The 22,794-nt window shown below is 39.0% G+C and overlaps 1 protein-coding gene across 3 annotated transcripts; it reads right to left on the bottom strand.

Annotated features, from left to right (window-relative positions):
• Positions 1–90: 90 nt before the first annotated feature.
• On the bottom strand, positions 91–22,608 carry SANBR (SANT and BTB domain regulator of CSR). 3 transcript variants are annotated; one of them, XM_042049338.1, is made up of 21 exons: positions 22,439–22,608; positions 19,246–19,411; positions 17,164–17,350; positions 13,903–13,996; positions 12,689–12,927; positions 11,780–11,838; positions 10,984–11,144; positions 10,059–10,145; positions 9,817–9,927; positions 7,928–8,051; positions 7,606–7,758; positions 7,238–7,413; positions 6,793–6,892; positions 5,756–5,788; positions 5,051–5,150; positions 3,991–4,085; positions 3,847–3,875; positions 3,681–3,754; positions 2,946–3,034; positions 2,492–2,583; positions 91–2,089 (listed from the first exon to the last, which is right to left on the bottom strand). In XM_042049338.1, the coding sequence occupies exons 2-21, from the start codon at positions 19,393–19,395 to the stop codon at positions 2,053–2,055; spliced, it is 2,190 nt and encodes a 729-aa protein (XP_041905272.1). In that variant the 5' UTR covers positions 19,396–19,411; positions 22,439–22,608; the 3' UTR covers positions 91–2,052. The 3 variants fall into 3 exon arrangements, with proteins under 3 accessions (XP_041905272.1, XP_041905274.1, XP_041905273.1); XM_042049340.1 differs by lacking the exons at positions 17,164–17,350; positions 22,439–22,608 and having other exon boundaries at positions 19,246–19,326; XM_042049339.1 differs by lacking the exons at positions 19,246–19,411; positions 22,439–22,608 and having other exon boundaries at positions 13,903–16,520; positions 17,164–17,248.
• Positions 22,609–22,794: the final 186 nt, after the last annotated feature.

Raw genomic sequence — 22,794 nt, forward strand, 5'->3', positions numbered from 1 at the left:
AATCACAAATACACATGCATGATTGAGACCATCAAACAATATTTATGCACATACTTAGTTCTTAAAAGCATCTATAAAGAACTCACACACTTCTTAAATTAATAATGTTTATTTCCGTTAAACCAAGACAAATTTTCAAAATTAATACAAGATAAAAATTCAAGGTGGTTGGCATGGGGAAAAAAGATATGACTGCACATCATGGATATTATTTGTATATGCTCAAAAATATTTTTGAGTAAAACAATACTGGCACGTAGAACTTGCACCTTCCCACAGAACAAAACCAGCAGAATTTTCCTTTCTCTTCTAGTCAGTAGTTGTATGAAAACTAAACACACGCATGCAGCCTGCAACTTTCATAGCCAGGTTTACCATGGGAATTTGGAACAATCCTCTATCAGAAGTCACAAAATTGTAGCAAAACACTTTTTCTACTGCATTTTCATACCTGATGGATGTTATAATACTTTCAACAAACAACAATTAGTTTTCCAATATTGACTACAAGTGCTTCAAACTGCCTTAGTACTTGCAAACAGGCCTGAGGCATTCACAAAACCTTATTTATTTGATACAGATTAAAGCACTCTGCAAAGTTACCGCTCCTGCCCGACATCAAAGCCACTGAAAACCCATTTTGCTTGTTGGTTTCACTGGGCTCCAGATTTGCTACAGCATTGGACAAAATACACAAGTAACACTGATTTTTAATTGTTTCAGTAAAAATCTTTCACCTTGACAGCAGTATTTTCAAGTATTGCTATCCTAGTCTTCTAACACTTATCGAAAATCATCAAGAAACAAGACAAACAAAAAAACCCAAATGGAGAGAAGAGCATTTAAACAAATCCCCCTCTCCTTACCCCACCCCGCCCTGCCACCCAGGATCTTGCTGACTTAATTCCAAAACTCACAATTTACTGTACAGCCAGGAGCTGGAATAAGCTTTCCCTGAGTGCTCTTTCTACCTGTTTCAAAAAGTCAGAACATGTTTCCTTGAATTCAGCCATTATTATTATTATTATTATTGCCATTTTCTTTGCTAATATGCAACACATTTTCTAGACAAGTTATTTCATTTTGGCAGCCCTGGATTTGTATTCTATTGCTCCAAATACAGACCTTGAAAGTGCATCTGACTTCTAAACAGTATTAATCAGGCAAGTTTCAGGGAGTAACTAGACCCAAAAGATCTACATGCACAAGCCTTTGTAATGATACATCTCCATTGAAAGATACAGAATCAGTAATGGATCTGCTCAGAAATTTAGTGGCATAGCATCAATTAGAACTGCTTTGCATCCTAAGGTTTGGGTTTTAGAAGGGAACAAAGCACTGTCCCGTGCAGGAGGGGGTCAGGAATGGGTATAGATTTCATATACAAGAAAAGCAAGTGGTTCACATGCAAGATGCAATGCTGCACCATCATGGCACTGAGAGCATCTTTGGAGGTCTAGTCCCTACCTGCTACCCACCTTCAGAGGAGTGGGCATTGTGTGATGTACACAAGGAAGCCTCAGAACTGCATGAAATTTTGCTTAAACTAGTCTAAGTCACAGCTATTGTCATGGACTTTAAATGCAAATCCCCAGAAGACTGACCTAAAATGTACCGTTAAATACAACACAATATAAATACACGAGGAGACTTGGTTAATGCTGCTGACTGCATTCAGAATTCAGTAGTCTTGCTTTTTCCTTTTCAGTATTTCTAGCATACCAAAAGGCATATTTGTGTCTTCCCCCATAAATAAAGTTAGTCTGATAATTTAATTTTGTAGATTTATAAAATATTATTTTCTATGCAACTTAATGCAGTAGCCTAAAAAAAGCAATTAAATCTAAATTCAAGAAACAGTATATTTACAATTAAAATAAGTACAGACCTTATTGGGTTTGCATTCATTTATAGCACAAAATAATTTACAAGGCTTAAAGTAATAAATAAGTCACTGGAAAGCTTTCAGAGATGTGCATTCTCCACCTGGCAGAGTGCAGTGGAGTTTCAGGAAGCAAGAACGAGTTCTGGCTAAAGTGTGTCCATGACTCCTTATGTGGGACGGCCTGGACCAAAACGGGCTTTTGACCTGGGTTAAAAACACACAAGAAACATATTTACATTGTTAATGTTGGTTTTTTTACATTATTAATGCAGGTTTTGGAGGTGTAGGGGTTTTTTGGTTTTGTTTTACAAGGTGGCAAAGAACAGGCTAAAAGCCTTAGCCAAGACTTTTCCGGTTTTCCACAATTTCACAAAAAGAAATGATATTGGAGCTGCAGTGAACCTCCCCCCAGCATGGCTCCAAGCGTGTCCTTCTCCCAGCTCTACTGGGAGGCAAAGGGAAGCTTTCACACCTCAGAGAGCTTAACCTGGTGGAAGCTGATCCATAAGAAGCGTGTGTGAAATGAGGTGTGTTTTTCTTTAAACACCCACCACCCCACACCCCCAAAATCCCTGAGTTTTTCTTGCTGTTATTTTAAAATCTTACCTGGGATTCTTCTCAGCATTGCTTTGTCGTGCACTGACCTGCGCTGAGGCTTTTATCTGAGCTTCAAGTCTAGAATAAATGCCTCCTGCATACTGGAATCCAGAAAAAAATAATCAAGTTTTGACATGACTTCAGTGTAATCAGTGACTTTCCATAAAAATCACTAAAAGTCAGCAGAACCTATGGCATTCTTTTGTCCATTACCACAGCCCAGTACTGAATTTTTTAACCCCATTCTATTTCCCATGAGCAGTTTTTAGAGGCAGTAAACTTTAAATACTATTTTAAACTATAATCCTCAAAAAATCATGCTTGGAACAAAATGAAGATTGATAAAATTCATTCTTTAGCTTAAGTATTGAATAGATGTTATTTTGATTTGTGTTTAATATTTTTGCTAACCAAGGCTCACTTCAGCTCTGTAATCACTACATTTTGCCAGGACAAATCTTACTTCTTTGCTGTCTTTGGACTTGACTCGTTCAAGGTCTCCCAGTCTCATTTTTATTAAGTGCCCTGTGATCTCAGACATTCTTCTCTGATCTGCCAGAAATAAGAAAGGTTGTTTAGAACAGCATTTTTCCTTGCTACTGAATACAAGGAGGATTAGACAAAGACTTTCGTGATACTGGATCTGTAATTTTTTTCAGTTCATATAAAAATCTTGAACACCCAAGATCCTAAACCCTGATGCAGGATGTAGCCTCAGCAGCCTTGGCAGATACCAGAATCAGCCTGAGGCACTACACTGAGATCAAAATCTCTGGAAATGGTTTTGAGGCTGAGGTTTTCAAAACAGCAAAATTGCACAAGACTCTCAGAAGAAATTAAAAAAAGGCAGAACAAATTAATACAATTCTGAGTATTTTTAGTCAGAGAGACTGTGAAAGAGATAAAAGTGGATGTTTCTCTGTTTATCTGCACAGACAACAAATGCCATAGGCATGCAGGAAAAAATATCTGCATACTTTTATAATCATGAGATGACACAGCTATAATCTCTGTAGGTTATGTGCTGATATTCCAAATAAAGCACATAAATCACACAAAATCCCCAAACCCCATTGCTGTATCTGAGATTAAATTCACCCTAAAGGGGCTTAACTAGCTATATTTTAAAGAAATTAGCGGAATAATTTTCTTTGCATAATATTAACTTTAGGAAAGCTAAACTCATGCAGGAACAGACCATCTTCTCTTTGAGCATCTTGGTTGAATCTCAGGGACCTGGAGGCGTCCCATTTGTTCTGCTGCATGCTCACACTGGAAGAGAAAGGTGCACACCCTGTTATCATAACAGCTTACAAAGAGGGAGATACTAAAATGTGTTCTCAAGGCCTTTGAAAATGACTTACATGAACGGAGATGCATCTCGGGAACTTGACTGTTGAAGAAAGAAAACCACATTAAAAGTGTTTTAAGGTCAAGTCCAAAACTTAGAGAGAATTCCTCATTATTTAACCCAACCAGAGAGCCTGGATTCACAGCTGTGATTTTACCTTGTCAGACAGCTTCTCCTTTTTCTGAACACTGGGTGAAGAAACCACTTTCTTTGGGTGCCTGTAGGATTTCTTTAATTTCTCCTTTCTCCCTGCTAATGGAAGAAATATCTATTCATACCCTCAGATACTTGGAATTTCTCAACTACAGAGCTGCTGAAGTATTTTTTCCCCTCTGTTTCTTAACAAATAGTGTAAATTAACAGGCTGTTTTCCTTTTGTTAGTGTTGCAGGCATGCTAACACACATTACTCAAATGCTTTTCTATGAGAAGTATACAGAAACTCAAGTATGTATTTAAAATGCAGAGTGGTTACACATAACAGCATACATTTTTTACATTTAAAAATAAGTACACATACAACCTACATTCTGGACCACAATAATTAAATGAATAAATTCTAAACAATATCAGATCAAACAACTTTAAAGGACAAAAATTTTCTTTCAAATTTGATTTTTTTTTAACACGCTGGTACAAATCCATACCCTTTGAGTAAAGACAAAAAGAACAAAAACTGCCTCTGTGTGAATGAATCATTAGCAGGGTGAAAAGTTGCTTTTTGGTTTTCCATGTTCCTAAAACCATTATCACGTTAAAAAAAGAATAAAAATCTTTTTAGACCACAAAAAGTTTAGCTTCAATGCAGACACAATTTTAGCCACATTAACCAGTCATTCTTCTATGTAATCAAAAGAATATTCTGCAAATCTTTTTTTGCATGTAAAAGCAGTCATGTAATTGCTGCCTTTTCTTTCAACATTTATTACATGAAATTTCATTAATTTCATAGTTTCCTGCAAAATAAGTGCTTGATAACTCCAAGGACTTCTCAGACATGAATAGCTGCAGATTTCCTTGTTTGCCAGTGATTTTTGATGGCACTGAGCAGTGGAGTAATTTGTACCTAACCACAGAAAAACTAGAAATAAAATTCAAGTAACACTGGTTTTTAATTTCAAAACAGCTAATGTTCAAAATCTGCTTAGAGAGGACTTCTGCTGCCTCAAATCCCTATCCGGTAACTCCAGAAAGGAGGACTGTAAAAACTTGCTGTACCTGGTTTCTTGCACACTTCTTCTTCATCCCCCACTTCATCCTCAGTGACCTCTGAGCCAGTGGTGTACTCCTCCTCTTCAGATAACAGTGATTGCTGTTTCTAATCAACACCAGGAGAAGCCAGGGATTAAAAGTGAGGCTGGGTTTCTATTAAATGATACATATTAAATCTCTCTTGCAGGAGCTGATATCCGACAGAGCTCCCTATCTCAGTGATGTAACAGTGAACAGTTCCTAACAGCTCAGCATGGAATTACGGAAATGTTCAGGAATGTGATGTTTGCATTGTTTGAATATACACATGTATCTAAATTAAGTGATAATGGGTGCCTAGTAATGAGGAATGAGGAAGCTTAACAATGAAGACATGAAGCACCTCAGACCAGCCAACAGAGACAGATACTCAAAACCTTGGATTTTGAGTTATGTTTCTGTCAGCCTAAAAAATTATTAATAACTGATGCATGCAGTTCTAGTGTGGGCTGTTGTCACTTATAAAAACATTTAAGGGAATTTTTGATTTCTATTAAGGCCAAAGTAGTACTTCACACTTCTTGTAAAAACTGTTGCTATACTGCAACATCTGAAGCAAAGCAAAAGCAAGGAAATACAACTTCTGTCTCATTAGCTAGCAAATGATAATCAAAGCTAGTTCTCTGTTAGTACAGAAGACCAAATATTTAAAGTAATAAGTATTTTACTAACCAGCTGCAAAGTCCAGTTCTTCAGAGACAAAAACTGTAGTCACAAAGAGAGAGAAAGGCATATAAGTTAACAAGCCAAAAATAATTAGAATGAAAAAGTGAGATGAATTCTAAAAATAGGGGTGGTATGTTATAATACAGCACTCTACACTGGTAACTCCCAGGTCTCCTCCCATCTTAAAGTCTAAATTTTGGTGGAATGACTAAACCCAAGCAGGATGCAAAGCGGTGACCAATTAAATGCAGCCAATTCATGTTCTAGTGTGCCTAAGCTTAGCATTAAAAATGTTTACAGCTCATTTGTTGATGGAAAATCAGTCCAGGACAGGAGGGAAGTTATGTACCCTGTTTTTACAGAGATTAAATTTAATAGTGGGAGAACTTCTGATACTCTGATTGAAATTCTCATGGAGTCACAACAGCATTGTGCTACCATCAGTATCACTAAGTTATCAGAAGTTCCAGAACTTCAGAAACTTATCATTGCATGAACATTGTCTTTAAACCAGAGGCATTATCATACCAGTTTCCTTAAATATGCCTTAGAAAGTATCTCTGTTGACTTGCTGTGGAAAGTAAAATCTTGCACATCTTGAAAGGGAAAAAACCCCCAAACCAACCAACCTCAACCAAAACACAACCCAAGCTGCTGGTCATCTTTTGTGGACTTGCAGCAGTCATGGAGAACCTCAGATACATCAGCAGACAAAACCAAGGCAGCAATTACTTAAACATTTGCCACACGATGTATTTTACAGCTTGACTGGATCCTTAAATATCATCAATTTGAGAATGGGGTGGGGAAAGCACCAGACATAAGGAAAATTCCCTCTTATATAGTGAAATATTTCCAGCAGACATGGGAAAAGGTTTGCCTTTTCACCAACCAGGAATTTTGTACCTATGTTATCCTGCAATGCCCAGCAGTGTGCTTCTTCCTCCAACAATGTATGGGGTTTATTTATTAAAACTTGTTCAACAACTTCTTCAAAGAATCCTCATTATTAGAAAAAAGGAAGGAAAAGCATCAACACTCACAGCATTGATTTCTCCAGTTTTGGGGCCCCACGGGGTATTTGGTTCTACAAGCACATCACATTCAAGGCCTTTGTCATCACTGAGCCCAATACCAGAATCACTTAGAGAGAAATACATAAACCAAAAATATTTTCTATTCCACAACTTCAGAATCAGTCTCAATTCACTCAACACGTATCAGTCAGCCACATAGCATTTCAATAGCAATACATTAAAATATAAAGATATAAGTGAATGCTTATGAATGACTAAATGCCTGCTTGAAAAATAAAAGGAAAAAGTATTTGTTCTTCACTTCCCAGTTTCCAAGTAAACAACCAAAAATAAGTTACCCTTAGAAAGTCCTATGACTCATTTTGAAATGGGAGAGAGCTCAAATATAACAAGCACACGTGTTCACTGTTGAAGGCTGAGTTATTTCAGTAACACAATACAATGTTCTTACCTATTCTCATCCTTAGTGAAAGGAACAACGATAACATCTCTATGATGCAGCAGATCATTCAAGATCTGAGTGATTTGAGATGGCAAAGCATCCCCATCTTCACTTTGAGATGGCAAAGCATCCCCATCTTCACTTTCTGGAGGTAACTCCACCATGTGATCCCTCACTTTGCAACCCTGCAGTACACAGAGACAGAAGATCAAATATTGGAGTTAATGGGAAGAACTAATTTCAGCAAGTAGAATAACAAAAGTTCAAGTTTTGAATTACAATCCTTATTTTGGAAGAAGATCCATTTTCCTAACACACATTTTTTTCCCCCCCACTATGTGTTATGCTCTTTTAAAAGAGAGCTGGTATTGAAGTACCTTTGGGAGGGTTGTAGGGTCAAACCGAAGAACTTTTTGGTTACAACAGGGATACACTCCTGTGCCAGTCGAGCCCAGAGCACTTGCTACACCTGGATAAAGGACTGGCTGCGAATGGTACTGGCAGTGGGAGAATTCAGTGCACAGGAAAGACTACATTAGAAAAAAGAGAGAGAGGGGTGAGATGACCTACGGAAGTAAAAATTTTGCACTGTAAAGAATGCATACCGAGCTTTATTACCACATATTTTCCAAACTGCTTTAATCCCTTCTTTACCCTCCAAAAGTCACCCACCACAAGCCAAAGTGAAACGACGTGAACCTGGTTACATCTTGAGCAGGTCAACCAATTGACAGTCCCCCAAAGACGCCAGTAAACATCTCGCCAGGATTTCAGCTCCTCATGAAGGCAAATTAAATACTCATGGACTTCCCAGGTTTTGTCTCTGAAAAAGCAAAGCATCAGTCATGACTGTGTTTCAATCCTGCTGCCAGAACCGTGAGGTGGAGAACGAGCAGAAAACACACTGGTGAAAAGCCTACAGCAGAGTTACAACCGGAAGGGTACAATGTGAGACAATGGTTATTAAATTCAGAGCATGACAGAAGAGCCTTTGTTCTTTCACAACATCCTAAACTCACTCGTAACCAAGAATTACAGCTGGACTCATCTCAAGAGCCATATACTGCAAATTTATAAGCTAAGATTAACATCTTCTATGTACTTGCACCACAACAATAATTACTTAGCTAAGAAATACAGTTTCAAAACACAAGCTCATGCCCTTTTGATGAAGGTCCATACCTGACAGTTCTAGTCTAAAAAATACAGGACTTTGTTTCTTCCTTGTGATCAAATAAGACACACCTCTTCAGAACTCAAAAGAGAATATGCAACTTGCAGTGGGGTATGTTATCTTCAGAAAGAGCAGGTAAAATTTTCCCCCCAATTTTAAGCCCTAGCCTGAATAACTTTTGTTATATATGCGCCTAGCCTAGACTAAGAAAGCACTACTTCCAGTCAAAAGTTAGTTCTAGGCACCATCAGAGGACCAATAAATAGAAACCTATTTTTAAATCATTAAAGATAGAATTGTATTAACTCCTGAGCCTGAATTCATTAGTGGCCAGCATCACTTCTCAGTAAACATATTCTGTGTAGCAAAGCATCACAAGTAGCACAAGGCAGATAATAAGAATCTGGATAATCCTCTGAGTAACTTTAAAGCCCTGCACATTTATCTGCTGGGAATTGCAGAGCAGCTACATACACTCAGCTTAAGTGAAGTAATACAATTAATGAATTCTACGTGACTAATCAGCAGTGATCTTAAATAGGTCAGGACAGGGGCACAAGATTTGGTTCTATTTAGATTGTGACACAAAACTTATCCCACACCTTGGAATAACTGGTGGGAGATGATATGGAACTGTTTGGGTTGTTCTGAACAAAACGAATCTGATGAGAAAGGTCTCCTGTCATTAATCTCCCAGCATCCTCCTTGAAGGGGGCATGCAGGGAGGGAGGGAACGGCAGCTGATCATGGACTGATCTTCATTAACAGCAGAATCCAGCTGTTCACAGCCATGGATCAGACAGACAGAATTCAATTACACATTTGTGCCAAACGAATCAGGCTTACACACAGAACAGGTCCTGCAGGCTCCTCTGACAAATACTCCAGGAACAGAAAAACAACTGGCAAAGTTTATTTATAGCAGTCTTTAAGCAGGTTGAGCATTTGATTTGACAGTATAAAGTCAGTCTAGAAAATTCTCCTTAGCCTTTCTTTACTGGCATGGTGGGGTCTATCCTTCACTAACAAACCTTGCAGAAATGCAGCATTTAATTCAATCTGTCATCAACCACACACATCTTAAAACCATCTGATGAAAGAATTAGCTGAGTATTTTCTATTTAAAGCAGTGCAACCCAAAATAGCCCTCCCAGTAATCATGGCTGCAGTTTTCCCATTTCCATTCAGCAGCAGCACTGCTGAATGAATTTCAGTAGTACATCATCATAATCACACCCCTCTGTTTTAATTTTTTTCTAGGTAATACAAGGAGTTGAGACATTTCATACACTCTTCACACATCTATGACTTAATTTTGTAATGTGTCTGAGCATGCAGTACTTCTAAAATCACCCAAAATCATAGAGTTGAAGAAACATTTTATGTATAAAAAAAATATGTATATATCCACTACCTTATATGAACATAGACAATATTCCCATGTTGGTCTATGTTGATTTTTCCTGGCACACAGGGAATTCTCCTTTCAGTTTCTTTAGTTAGCAGCTTTTTACATAAACAACACCTAGATTAAAAAAAAAAAAAAAAAAGAAAAAAGAAAAGAGAAAGAAGGAAAGAAAGCACTGGAGTAAGAGCAGGACCTCTAAACACAGGGACTGTCCTTGCTATTGAAATAGCAATGAAAAAACACCATACCTGTATAATGTTGCTGCATTTCCTCTAGAATCTGGATTTACATACTCTGGATCAAACAGTCTCTCAATCTTCTTGCAGAAAAGTTTACTATTAATGACAGCAACACAGCTCACCCATTAGAAAAAGACTGAGAATTGCTTTATGCATAGTGAGATTAACAACTACATTCCGACAAGCAAAGTCACTCTCAGAATCTAACTTTTAATATAATTGTCCTTTAAATTATGCTGTTCATCTCATCTTCACACAGGCATGACAAAAGAGATACTTTGATTTTTTCCCCCTTTATTATATTGCTTGCCAATATAAACTGCCAGCTTCTACCAGACCTTTTACTAGTAAATATTGCTGTGAAATTGCACTTCATTCTAAAAGTAAGCCTTCATCCCTACTGACTAAAGACCTCCCTTACTGTCACCTTGCTTATCTGTCAGTCTGTACTCCAATAATTGGCCCTTATCTCCACACTAAGCTGGAGTCCTGATGTATGAAAGAGCATTCCAGCACAACTATTCAGCCTCCCAGCCATCCTGAATTCTAAGTCTAAATATCTTGAGTTCACAGGATGCTGAAGCCAAACCATTCCCTACCAATTAGGAGCATGTCATCTCATAAAAGGTTTCTCACTCTAATCCTGACTCCCATGTGAGAATTCATGAATAATTCGCCCATGCCATGCTCCTAGTGTGGCCTCTCCTTTTGCTCATTTCCGATAAAAGCTCTTTCCTTTTGCTCATAATGTTAAATATCAAATTCTGGAGTCACACCATTATAATTCTGCATGAAAAATACATTACATGAGAATATATATATATATATATATATATAATATATAATTTCAAACTCCACAGCCTTAGCAGTTACAAAATATTATCCCAAAGCTCAACAGCACTTCAGTAGTGTACTACAGGGCAAAAAAAGTTACCTCTTAAATTTGTCTCTTTTGTCCTTCAGCTCTTCCACTTCATTGTGCCTGAAGAGATCAGCAATGTGTGTAACAAGATTAGCATTGATACAGTTCATGTTACACGGCGTGGCTACAATAGCATTCATATTTTTGTGACAATAATGAATACATTTTTCTACCTAGGAAAAATAGAAATATGAATGTTAAGGAATTCTAGACAAAAAACCCTCATACTAATCACTTCAAGATTTTTATTTTTTTTAGAGTGTGGTGATTTGGAAAACTACTTCAGTTTGACTTAAAAATAAAAAGCAAGCCTCAGATTTGCCTAAAGGGGACGCTGAATTAACATGACTTAGTTTATGTTTTCCTCCAAAAATTTCAGTAACCTTCCAATTGTTAAAATAGAACCACAAAACACATGGATCTCAACTTCAACAGCTGTGCTTTACTGTGGATCACCCCAATGACAGAACTTCTGACAAACATTTTAACAAAGTCAGCAGATACTCCTTATACAGAACTGGAAAATCAGATCCTAAATTGCAGAAGTGTCATTCATGTAAAAAGGATATAAAACAAGCACTCCAGATCACACCATCACATTTAGAAGTAACTTACTCTAAGTTTTATTGCACTGAGATTCTGTAAATATTTGATAACTGCACTGAATAGGAAAGGTGGTAAAAATCTCAAAGTGTTCTCATTGCAGCACCTGTTTACATAACAGCCAAAGCACAACAAACAAGCTGTTAAGACACCTGGTAATTAACTGTGCCCTCAAGCCAGAAAATCAATCTTTCTTAATACTTACTAATGAATCCATCTTCAAAAACTCAGAAGAAATAAGGATTGATATGACATTTGATGGCTCTAAAAGGAAACAGAAAAACGGTGGGGCTTTTTACATGATTTTTTTTTTTTTTTTTTGTAATTTTGTATCACATCCCTCCCTCTTCATATTTAACATCTGTGTTAGTGATTATTTTAGCAATCAACCTGTCATTCCATCTTCTAGTACCCAGAACCTTTTAACCACCTTAAGAGGCAAACTTTTGGTTTACCATTTCAGTGGTCAGAGTACAACTATAACAATCTGGAATTTATTAGAATTGGAGAAGGAGGCTTCATAGGGATACAATGACTAAACAATTACACAAGATTAACTTCTATCTGTAGCCATCACACCCAGCTGAGATTTTCTCAACATAACCTTTGCAATTGCAAGTTACAAACAAACCAAGAGAAGAAAGTTATATCTTTTTAAATGGTAGCAAAGGCTCATTTAAAAATTTAAAACTTGCCTCAAAATCCATAAAGGCAAAGGCTCTTCTATCATTGTATTGGATTGCATTGAAATTGCAGAAAACATTGCAATTGTACTAACAGGGAGCAGAGGAGAAACAAACAAACCAATCATCAGCATTTTAAATCTACCACCCTGTCCTTGGTCAGAAGAGGTCTGAAGACTCTTAATTAAAACATCACATCCCAAAATATATTAGGGTTTTTTTATTGCTTCAACTTTCAACATGTTTCCTCAAAGCTGTCAGTGCTGGCAAAGCAGACATCTGCTGAAATGACCACAAGATCTCTGTTGCAACACTTCTATAACAAATGACAACAGTCAGAAACAAACCAGCTGGGGCTGAACTGCACCAAACCCATTCATCTTCAGTTAGTACAGAACATAACAAACCTACAAGAAATTATCTACTTTTACCTAAAGTGGGCATTTCATTAGCCTCAGACTCCTTAGAGTTCCTTTTGACGTATCTTATCAGCCAGTCAAAGATGTGAACATCACAGTGCACGGAAATGTCCACCTCCTCCCAGCGCTGGGCATCCACTGACAGGTACTCAGCAAAGTATTTCATCTCTGAAATCAAAAGGTCTCGAGGACACACAAAATCTTCTTTGAGGTTTTTGGCTTCATCACACACATGGATCACCATATTTGGCCTCAAAAGAAAAAAAGCCACAAAGCAAATTAGGAGCCTAAGCCAATTAGGACACTCATGTCCAACTCTGGATCACGCATTGCAACACTGATGGCACCAACAGGGTTTCACTGACAGAGGGAAAACAAAGTGCAGCTATTAACTATTAATAGAAACTATTGTCAGATAGGTGAAGAAGACAGATGCATATCTCCTATAGATAATGACAGTGATTTAATTGAGGGAGCAGAAATAGAAAATTTCTAGCTCCATTCCACAATTTGGTCACCTCTGTTATAGGATGCAACCTGAATTATATGGAGAACTTATTTGTTCTCCCTTCTTAATTTTCTTAAAAGAGTAACCAGATACAGATGCCTAAGTTACGGAGGCACCAGGGACAATAACAGCGATTTTCATCTGTGGATATTCAGATTGGTTTACTGTACATTAAAATGTCTATTTCTTCAGAAAAGCTCAAAGCTAGAATCAGTAAATGCCATCTTTACAGAGATGCTTAGGTTTCAAACAAACATTATTTTATGCGTACTTACACAGTATGAAAAACAGGGATGTGATGGAATGAAAGTGACCTGGATGGCTATTTGAATTCATGGGGAAATTCTTCATTTACAGCTTTCTTTTCCTGCTTTTATACAGGACAAATCTGTGCTCACAGAATATTTTTTTAAGTGTAATTGAGCATCAATCTTGTTTCATTCCTTTTTAAAATCAGGTATGTTTCCCATTCCTGCCCCAGCTGTGATCAATCACCCAGAGGAACACTATGCACAGATTTATATCTTACTGCACACAACACATTCTCAAACAACTCCTTGTATTTCTGTAGCAATGGAAGGTTTCCAAATTTCTTACAGCATTTATTAGGATGTTTCCAGCTATTTTCTTTCTGGTAGTAGAAAAATACAAGCAATTTAGACATCTTCCTATCAGTTCTACAAGCCCCTAGATAACAAACACACAAAGTTTTTCTTACCCCTGGGTTTCGTCAGTGCTTTCTCCACTGTTATGTACAGGACCTTTCTCAGATTCTGAAGAACAGCTCCTTGTGGAGGCTGCACTGGGCCTTCCTTCAATGTAAGGAAAAAAGGCTGCATTAGAACAAAAATTCCTGAACTTTTGCTCTTCAGCATCTTGGAAATGCAACTGCAATACGGCTGTCATGGTGGAGTAATGGCACACAGCTAGGAACAGATCTGTTTCCATAAGGGCTACTAAACAATCCAGATTCCTGCTCTGAGTGCCGTACACTGGGAACTCACAGCAGCAGCATTGCTGGGTTGCCCAGACACTTGGCTACAAACCCAGATCACTCCCAGCTCAACACAGAGCTTAAGACTCATAGCCTTCAGCACTTCCTTCTGGGAATGCGACCCATCCCTTTAGCTCTTCTTGTCTGCTTTGTGGGATGTGGCTCCTAAGACTCTGCCACATCAAAGCTTCTGCCAGGCCATAACTTGAGACCTATCCCACTCCTTACCCATCATGTGCCAGCTTTGGAAATCAGCAGCTTCCAAAAAGAAGTGCAGAAGACTCTCAGATTGTGTTTGTTTCTGCCAAATTTCTCACACACGTGGCTTAAACTTGCTGATCATGTGAAACAATGTTCAAAGAGAGCAGACCATGAAATTTGCCTGGTCCTAGAGCTACATCATGGAGGTTATTCCCAGAATAAAGGACAGATGCACTTCAAATGGCTGATCTTCACAAAGGCACTACAAGCAGTGGAAAGTGGACACAATAACCTTGTGAGGTCACCACATCCATTGAGTTCTGGATCAAGGATTAAAACAATGAATCTCTTTTCCAACTGTGAATGGATTACTGCAATCTGAAACTTCAATGATCTTGCTTAAAAGTCAGAAAGATCATTGTCTTTTTTAAACAATGGAAGGGCACATATCTGTCTGCCACTGAAAACGCATAAGGTGGTGATTTTCCATGATTATGCCACTCTCTCAGATTTCAAGAGTTCAGAAGCATCTTCTCCCCTCTTGCGTAATGTAAGAGGCTGTACTCTTCTGAAGAAGATTAAGACAGACCTCTTATGGCTAAACAACTACAGCAGACTGACAACAAAAATGATATGGCTCAGAACACAGCAGTTACACCCCTCAGGAAAGCGAAATTACTGCACTGGAGGCAGAAGAAACAAAACTCTCTGAAGGTGCAGCCTAAGGCCTTGCACAGTTAAGCCTTAGCAAGGCCTTACCAGAGGGAGCCCACTTAAGAGAAGGGGAAGATTCACTCAACAGATTCACTCCCAGTAAAACCTTGGAAAGGGCTGGTGAAGCCACAGCTTTCTGGGCAGCCATCCCACTGCAGGCAGATGAGGTGGGAGCCCTGGGTTTGGAATCAAAGGTGCGAGTTTTAAAAGAAGGGACTGTGGAAATACATGGTATGAAACAGTTCTCTCTGCAAATATTAACAAGTTCCTTGTGAACACAGTGAAGTGATTTATTGAAGGCAATAATGCTGACAAGAATATGCAACACAGCCAAATTAATGGGGACATCTGAACTTCACCATACGTTGCTTCATATCTTTTTAGTTCCCCCCCCCCCCCCAAAGCTTACAGATTGATTAACTTTTGAAACCTTATAATAAATACCTTGGGTAAAAGGCTATCCTATGTGCTTGTTTACTGCCATGAAATGCAATCAGAGGGACTTACCAGCAGTTTGCCTTATAATTAGCAAGTATTAAATGAGCTTTTCTAACTCAGCCAAAACCAGAATGCAGATCAGAATGAGTATGGTCTGATTTGCTTTTTCTTGCTGTTACTCATAACTACAAACAAATGCAAACAGGCCCAAAATTATTGATATTGATCCTAACAATAAGCTAATGTGACTAAATCCACTAGGAAGCAATTAATTAAACAAAAAACATTCACATACAGGATTTTCTCAAATCCCCAATTCTAAAATATAGGAGTACCTCACAAATACTAAGAAGGTGAGTTCACCCAAGCCTGTGAGAAAAAGAGACTGATTACCCTAATTTCATATCAACAAATTACACATAAACAGGGCAAATGATTTATCCAAAGCTGCAAAGAGAACAGAGAATAATCTCAGGCTAGGATCTTGTCATAGGAAACATTACACTACCGGACTTAAGTGCATTAATAGTCATTACATGTATTACACTGTTAGAAAGAAAACATGCACTAACTGTCTGAGGAGTTCTAGAAGCAGACTCAGCTCGTTAACTGCCTACTGGGAAGCTACTAATCCTGTAAACCAGCATTTGGGTGCCAGCAGCATTTATCCCACATCATGCATGCAACTACATATAATTGAAAACTGATGGGAAGCACTTTCAGTCTTGACACTCCATATACAGTTTTCCAATAGCATCCCTTGATTAGAGTTATTAAAAACACTTTATCCAAAGTTCAAACAGCTGTTTTCTGCTGCAAAGAGGATAGTGAAAGCTGGAGTGAAGGACATTTTAACAGAGAACACGTTGTTTAAACATTTCACTGACATCTTAATTTTTCACATAGAAATTATTTATTCATCACTGAAGCAAATTTCTCATGCAATGCCTTTACCAAGTCCTATAGCCACTGGAACATCTCCGTTTACACTGAAAATCAGAGAATAACACACACATTTAATTACAAGTTCTGACAGAAGTTATACTTAAGGAATTGTTAACAATATTTAATTGTGCTGTGATTGAATTTACAACTATTGTGTTTGGTCCTCTTCTGCCCATATAATTACTGGGACATAATTGACTAGGACACATTTTATGTCAACACAAGACTGTCTTAAAGCAAAACTTAGCTACATTTTGCTCCAACTCCTCTGTACCCATCCTTGTCAAACACAGGGCTTCTATCTGGGAGAGGAAGGTTTGCCCTCGAGGGATCACCTCCTCAGCTTCCTGCAGCTCTTCCTCACAATACTCTCCAGTTATTTTAATAACGCTGCTTAATGTGACTTCAGATGGCTGTAGGGTTAACAGCACACCACCGAAACTCCTGAACAGAGGATTCAGCAGAAGGATTCATGCCTCTTGGAAGGACAAGTTATCAAAAATACCCAAGCAAACATTGATTCTTAAACTAAACTAATGGCAAGTGCCTTGTTGTATGCATGACATTTATACTAAACTTCCCCAAGATGAATGACTATTATTCCTGAGTGGACTTAACCACTCGGGACAGAAGCATGCACATACTGATTATCAAAGCCAATATATTTCAGAATGACTAAAAACATACCAGTTATAGTAATGGAATCCTGCCCAATAGCAGGCTCCTGAAACTCTGTCTGTGTATCGAGCAAGGAGGATTTGATGTACGTAGCTAAAGTTTCCACGGGACTCCCACCAGCAGCCATCAGGGGATTATACTGGTTGTCAACAGGTGAACTTCCACTGCTTTTTAGTTCATCAAACCTTTTTGCACACTGTCACAAGATTAAATGATAGGACAATGAAGCAGTAGCTTTCAGTACATTTTTAATAATTATGATTTGAGATGGATATTGCACATCTTTTGCACATGAACAGTTACTGATATCAAACTTACAAGGCTTCCTATTTAGTTAGTGCTATCAGGAAAGTAAATAAAAACACAGTAAAATAATAGCTACCATAATTAAATACAGAAAGAGAAAAAATCAGATAGAACCTGTTTCAACTTTCATTTCCTTAAACCCCATGATTTTAAGCCTCATTTTCAACAGGGAAGGTTATGGGGAGAATTTGAGTTCTCATTTTGTAACTAGTTCTTTTACCATAAATATGGTCAAATGTTAGTAAGAGTGGCTACAGAAATTGGTTCACAATCATTATTCTTTTACTTTATGACCTCCATTCCAATTTGGACAAAAGGGACTGGTGTTTTCCACTGCAGTTCTATTAATTTTTCATTCCCACTGCAGTTCTATAAACTTCCCATTCCCTGTTTTTGAAGAACTAGAAAGTCTTTCCATTCTGTAAATTTGTACCAACACAGTCATAATTATAGGTTTGGTTCAGCCAAGTCCTACGCAGAGGTAACTTGCACATAAAATCTACTTAATTCTACAGGTGATCCTCCCGTGACACAGGTATTGGGCTCCATTAGCAGCTGGTTTTATTTATTTATTTGTTTAGGGTTGAACTAACAGACATTGCTCCATGCCAGTGTCCCTTTGGGCCAGGGGCACACAGGGACATCCTTCTGATATTCACAGTCTTTCCAATTTGGGATGCCAGTCTACTACATGCAAGAGATAAATAAAGGGGTATCTGTGCTTTTATGTAACTGCCTTAAACAAGGACTCCACATATTTGAGACATTTAGTTCTTTGAAACAGAGTAATCAGACATGTACTAATCAATCATATTCATTAATATGAGGAGAAAGCTCACTGATATTTTATTTGCTTAATGTGCACAGTGCTGTCTGCACTTTGAAAGGTGAACGGTAGAGACGTCCCCAAGCACTTGAAAGGCAGCAACATTCCACAGAAGCTTCTACACCCAATCCTTCATTTTTACGTTCTAAATACAAGGTTACAGCAACGCCCAATAGCACTGCTATAAATGTGAGCTGACACACTTGATTAGGTTTGCAAGAAAGTCAAGACCACTGGCTTGTTTTCTTTCAGCTTTGCTGATTCACAAGGGCAAAAGACATTTTCTTTTCTTGGCTTACACCCTCTCAGAAATGAAAAAGTCAAAATTATTATTTAAAAAAAAAAAAAAAAACAAACAAGGCATTTCACCAGGAAATTCAGCAATCCAGAAAGAGAAGTATACAGAGGTTCTTCAAATTCTGTTCCAACCAAAGAAAGAAAGAAAAATCCACATCCTGGAGGATCAAAAAAGAAACAACTGCACTCTTCACCTAATAGAGGCCTGTAAATCCTCCTTGTTTAGCATTATAACAACAAGCATAGAGAGTTATTAGGTTTCCTAGTAAGGATACTACAACCTACATGAGGTTAGTGGGTACTGGCATCCTTTCCACCCAAGTCTTAGCTATGGAGTTTGGAATATCGTAGCACAGCTCCCTTTTTTTATTACACTTTTTAATTTTTCCTTCCCAGTAATTTTCATTCTTATTCTGTATAAGTTCTAATGAAATAAAATGCAGAATACATTTCTTAATTTCAATACTCAGGTTCTGTAGAAACAAAACAAAAACCCCCACCTCTTTTCAATCTACTGCTCATTTAACATTTTCAATTAGGTGTAAATTACTTTAGAAAAAAACCCCTTAACTTCCATTTCCCTCCCTCCCTCCCCTGAGAAATGTTTTCTTCTCCATATAACACTGCTTAAAGCATACAAATTCTTTTATCAGTAAACTCACTTCTTTGGATGTATATCCTGGCACCAGCCTTGCCACACTGTCCCAGTCGATAGGCTGAGGAACACCAATTAGGGAACACAGGATCATATCCAAAACCATTTGGTTGTTGTCATAGGGAAAGTTATTGTTTTCTGAGAATCCACGACTCATCTTTGGCTACTTAAGCCTAGAAGAGAAAGAGTTTTTAGCAAGTCTCACTGCATGGTTTGCTAAAGCTTGATCTACTTTACCTGCAGCACTCCATAAATTACTGGGGGAAGCGTTTACCACAGCATTAAAGTCAAGTACTGAGGCTTCTTTGACAAAATTTACATATTCACAAAACCCTGAGGGAGAAGCAGATGCACAAAACACACCAAACCAAACCCAACCCAGGAGCAGCAAGTATTATCCGCCATTCCCCTGAGGTGCCTCTTTCCAGAGGGGAAATCACACCTCTGAGTGCTCTAATACAACAGAAGGGCTTCCCACAATCTCAGAATAAACAGCCTAAGTTACAGAGGGCCATGTTAATGTAAATTTACTCAAATTCAAACACAGTTATGTGTTCCCACAAACCTTCTACCCTCAGCTTTGCTCTCTCTTGCTCTCCCCATCTGCTCAGCACACCTGATTGCCATTATTCAGAAGCCAAACCAGGATACCTATTTAAGGGCCATCAATATTTCGGAGTCAGGAAACAACACCTGAATCTCATTCAACTCTCATCCCAAACACCTGACATTCCTAACTCCTTATTAGCCAGGACAAGCCGTTCCAAAAACCTCTTATTCCTCAGCTTCAAGCTGAACACCACAACAACGCATATGAGGACAGCAGTAAACACCTTAAAAAACAGGATTATATTTAGTTTTAGGTTTTTTTTTTCTTTTTCCAAATGGATTTTATACACAGCACCAGGGAACAGCATAAAAGTTCAAAGTACTGTTTCAGCATATGCTGGGAAAGAACTGCAGGCATTAATCAAGAGTTTCATGCTCAAGTAACACACAGCCAAAAAGCTCAGGAGGGACCCACACTTGGAAAGCAACTTGGACCTTTTCTGAAGTACCTTAAACAGATCCCATAAATAACAGAACTTAAAAGCCACACACAAACTTTTGACTTATAATGCAAGAATGACAGAGAATTTGAGAGAAAATACACCCAGATAACACCTGGTAACTTGTTACTAAAAGCACACTATACGTAGATGTTTCTTTTGCACCACCCTCTTTCTAAAATAAAAGATGCTTAAAATACACAAAATCTCCCTGATTTTTTCTCCCTCCAGAAGCTGTTCCAGCTCTTTTTTCTGCTTGTTTTACTGGTAGAAACAGAAATCAGCACAGCAGGTAACTGTAAGCTTTCATCCTCTCAAAAGAGCAGCTGAATTAAATCAGAAGGAGAAAGCCCAGAACCCACCGAGAAAATTCTTGCTTCCCACAGTCATGAGATTTAAAAAGAAGAAAAAGAGCCACAAAGCAGAAGACAAGTCCTATAGAAAATTTCATACCCTTTTAGCAATTCAATCTAAATGAAATCTGCTGTAAAATATGCCAGATAGCTAATTCTAAAGGAGAAAGGTCCTCGCAGGTTATACGAGTCCAAAACTTCCGAGTAAAATAGATGCCACTATCAGGTAAAAGTGGATCAGTCCCTGAAGTCACTGTGCCCTTATCCCTCACGCCGAGAGCACTTTCAAGCAGTGTTACTGTGGTGATTCTGTGTTGGAGACTTCTCTCTGTCAGCGTGCAGACAGATGTCGGTACCAATTACATTCCAGCCCCGGAACATCCCCCATTTCTGCTGTTAGGAGGAGAAATAACCGGGCCAGAACAGGTCAGCACCAGGGGCAAACCTCAGTGGTTATGAAATACAGAGCTGACTTCTTGTGCTAGTTCATACACATGTAGCAGCTGGTTTAAAAATATGTTTGGATGAGATAAATAAACGATGGAGTATTATAATCCCCTGGTCTCACACCATAAAATAGGCTTAATATAAGTAAAATTGCCAGCAACGTCAATATTCCATAATAAGCATTTTGAGGGCTAGTGCTATGGGATGATTACACTGGGAAATCAAAGAAAGAAAGGAAGAAAGAAGGAAAACAATTTTTTTTGGCAACATCTGAGTCTGCAATTTACAGGGAAAAATTCTGGGTGCTTCACTGGTAACAAGTTTACTACACATCAACTCTGTGGACCATGAAGCAGCCCGAGCATGAAGGGATGACAGGTGCTCTAAAACATGATGACAGGTTCAGAGAGAATCAAGTCTTTGTCTCTCATACATGTTTCTTTATTTGCTTATCTTGCACATTAAAATACAGTTCTGTATGTGCTTATTACTGCAAGGACAAATGAAAGAACAGACTTAATCACAGGCATATAGAAGTTAAGTGTTTTTATTTCTATTCTGGAAAGAGCATGGGACTCCTCTTTGCAGCTTTATACAGGACATTCAATATTTGCTTTTTTCTCCTTTAGGAAACCCTGTTGGAAATACAGACACATGCAAGATTCTGTCTCATGCAAGAACTCTCTAAAAGCAGCAACATAAAGCCTGTAATAAATCATATTGTTAAGAGAAAAAAAACAACTTCTACAGATTCTCACTGCTCTGTTATTGCAAGGAAAGCTCAGGTTAACCCTTTCCTCAACTATGAAAATTGGAGAAGAAAAAAGTTTCCAAATTATTTAACTCTGACCAACTCATTTGAGATGCACAGCATAGAAAGATACGTGAGAACAGAAATTTCTATTAATACTCAGAATTCCAAATTAAGTAGTGCAAAGGATTCCCAAGAGTTAAATTCATCATGGAATCACACAATCTGATTCTACTTTTTTATTATTTAAAGCAAATAATTAATGTAGAAATGAAGAATAACTACCCCTTGCAGGCGCACAACCTGAGGGAAGGCGAAGATGGTGGGATGGGCACAAGGTTTCCATCCACAGCCCTGAAACGCAAGGAAGTGATGGTGCAGAATGAGGCGGGGGAGAGGAACAACAGCAACTTTGTAGCTTGCCCACGTACCAGCCAACATTAAAAATTACAATGCGTTTAAATTAAAATAATAAAAACCGGTCTCGGACACCCTACAAGTGCAGCAGCGTCCTCGTGTGACGCCCTCAGAGCGGGGACCCCGACGGCCCCCCCGGGCGCTCTCCGCCGGGACCCCTCCCGGGCGCGCTCCTGGGTTTACCTGGCGGCTCCCAGGCGCGGGGTCAGCGGGACAGGACAGGCAGCGGCTCCTCCTCGGGACGTGCCGGGGTAGCAGTGGGACGGGGACTCGACTCCACCGAGGGACGAGCGAGACCCGCAAACACCCCGTCCGCACCCGCCGCGCCGCGCCCTCATCTGCCGGCACCGCCCGGCCCCCCCTCACGGGGAGGGGCGGCAGCGCCGCCAGGGGGCGGCCCCCGCCAATGGGCGCGGGGCGGGTGACGAGGCCCCGCCCCCTCGCGCCGGGCTCAGCCAATGGAGCGGCGCGGAGCGCTCCCGCCCCGGGCGCGCGGCGGCCCCGCCTTGCCGCAGTGCAGCGGCGGCGGCAGCGCCCCC

The sequence above is a fragment of the Corvus kubaryi genome, unplaced genomic scaffold (genome assembly GCF_017639235.1).
Source record: "Corvus kubaryi isolate FWS band 111438036 unplaced genomic scaffold, C.kubaryi_AGA036_p1.0 70, whole genome shotgun sequence".
Lineage (NCBI taxonomy): Eukaryota > Metazoa > Chordata > Aves > Passeriformes > Corvidae > Corvus > Corvus kubaryi.

Coding starts and splice junctions, on each gene's coding strand:
- SANBR (XM_042049338.1), bottom strand. CDS start 19,395: ATGAGTCGTGGATTCTCAGAAAACAATAACTTTCCCTATGACAACAAC. Junction 11,839..12,688: donor TAATGAAATGCCCACTTTAG/GTAAAAGTAGAT, acceptor GTTTCCTTTTAG/AGCCATCAAATGTCATATCA. Junction 5,151..5,755: donor AGAACTGGACTTTGCAGCTG/GTTAGTAAAATA, acceptor GGTGTTGATTAG/AAACAGCAATCACTGTTATC.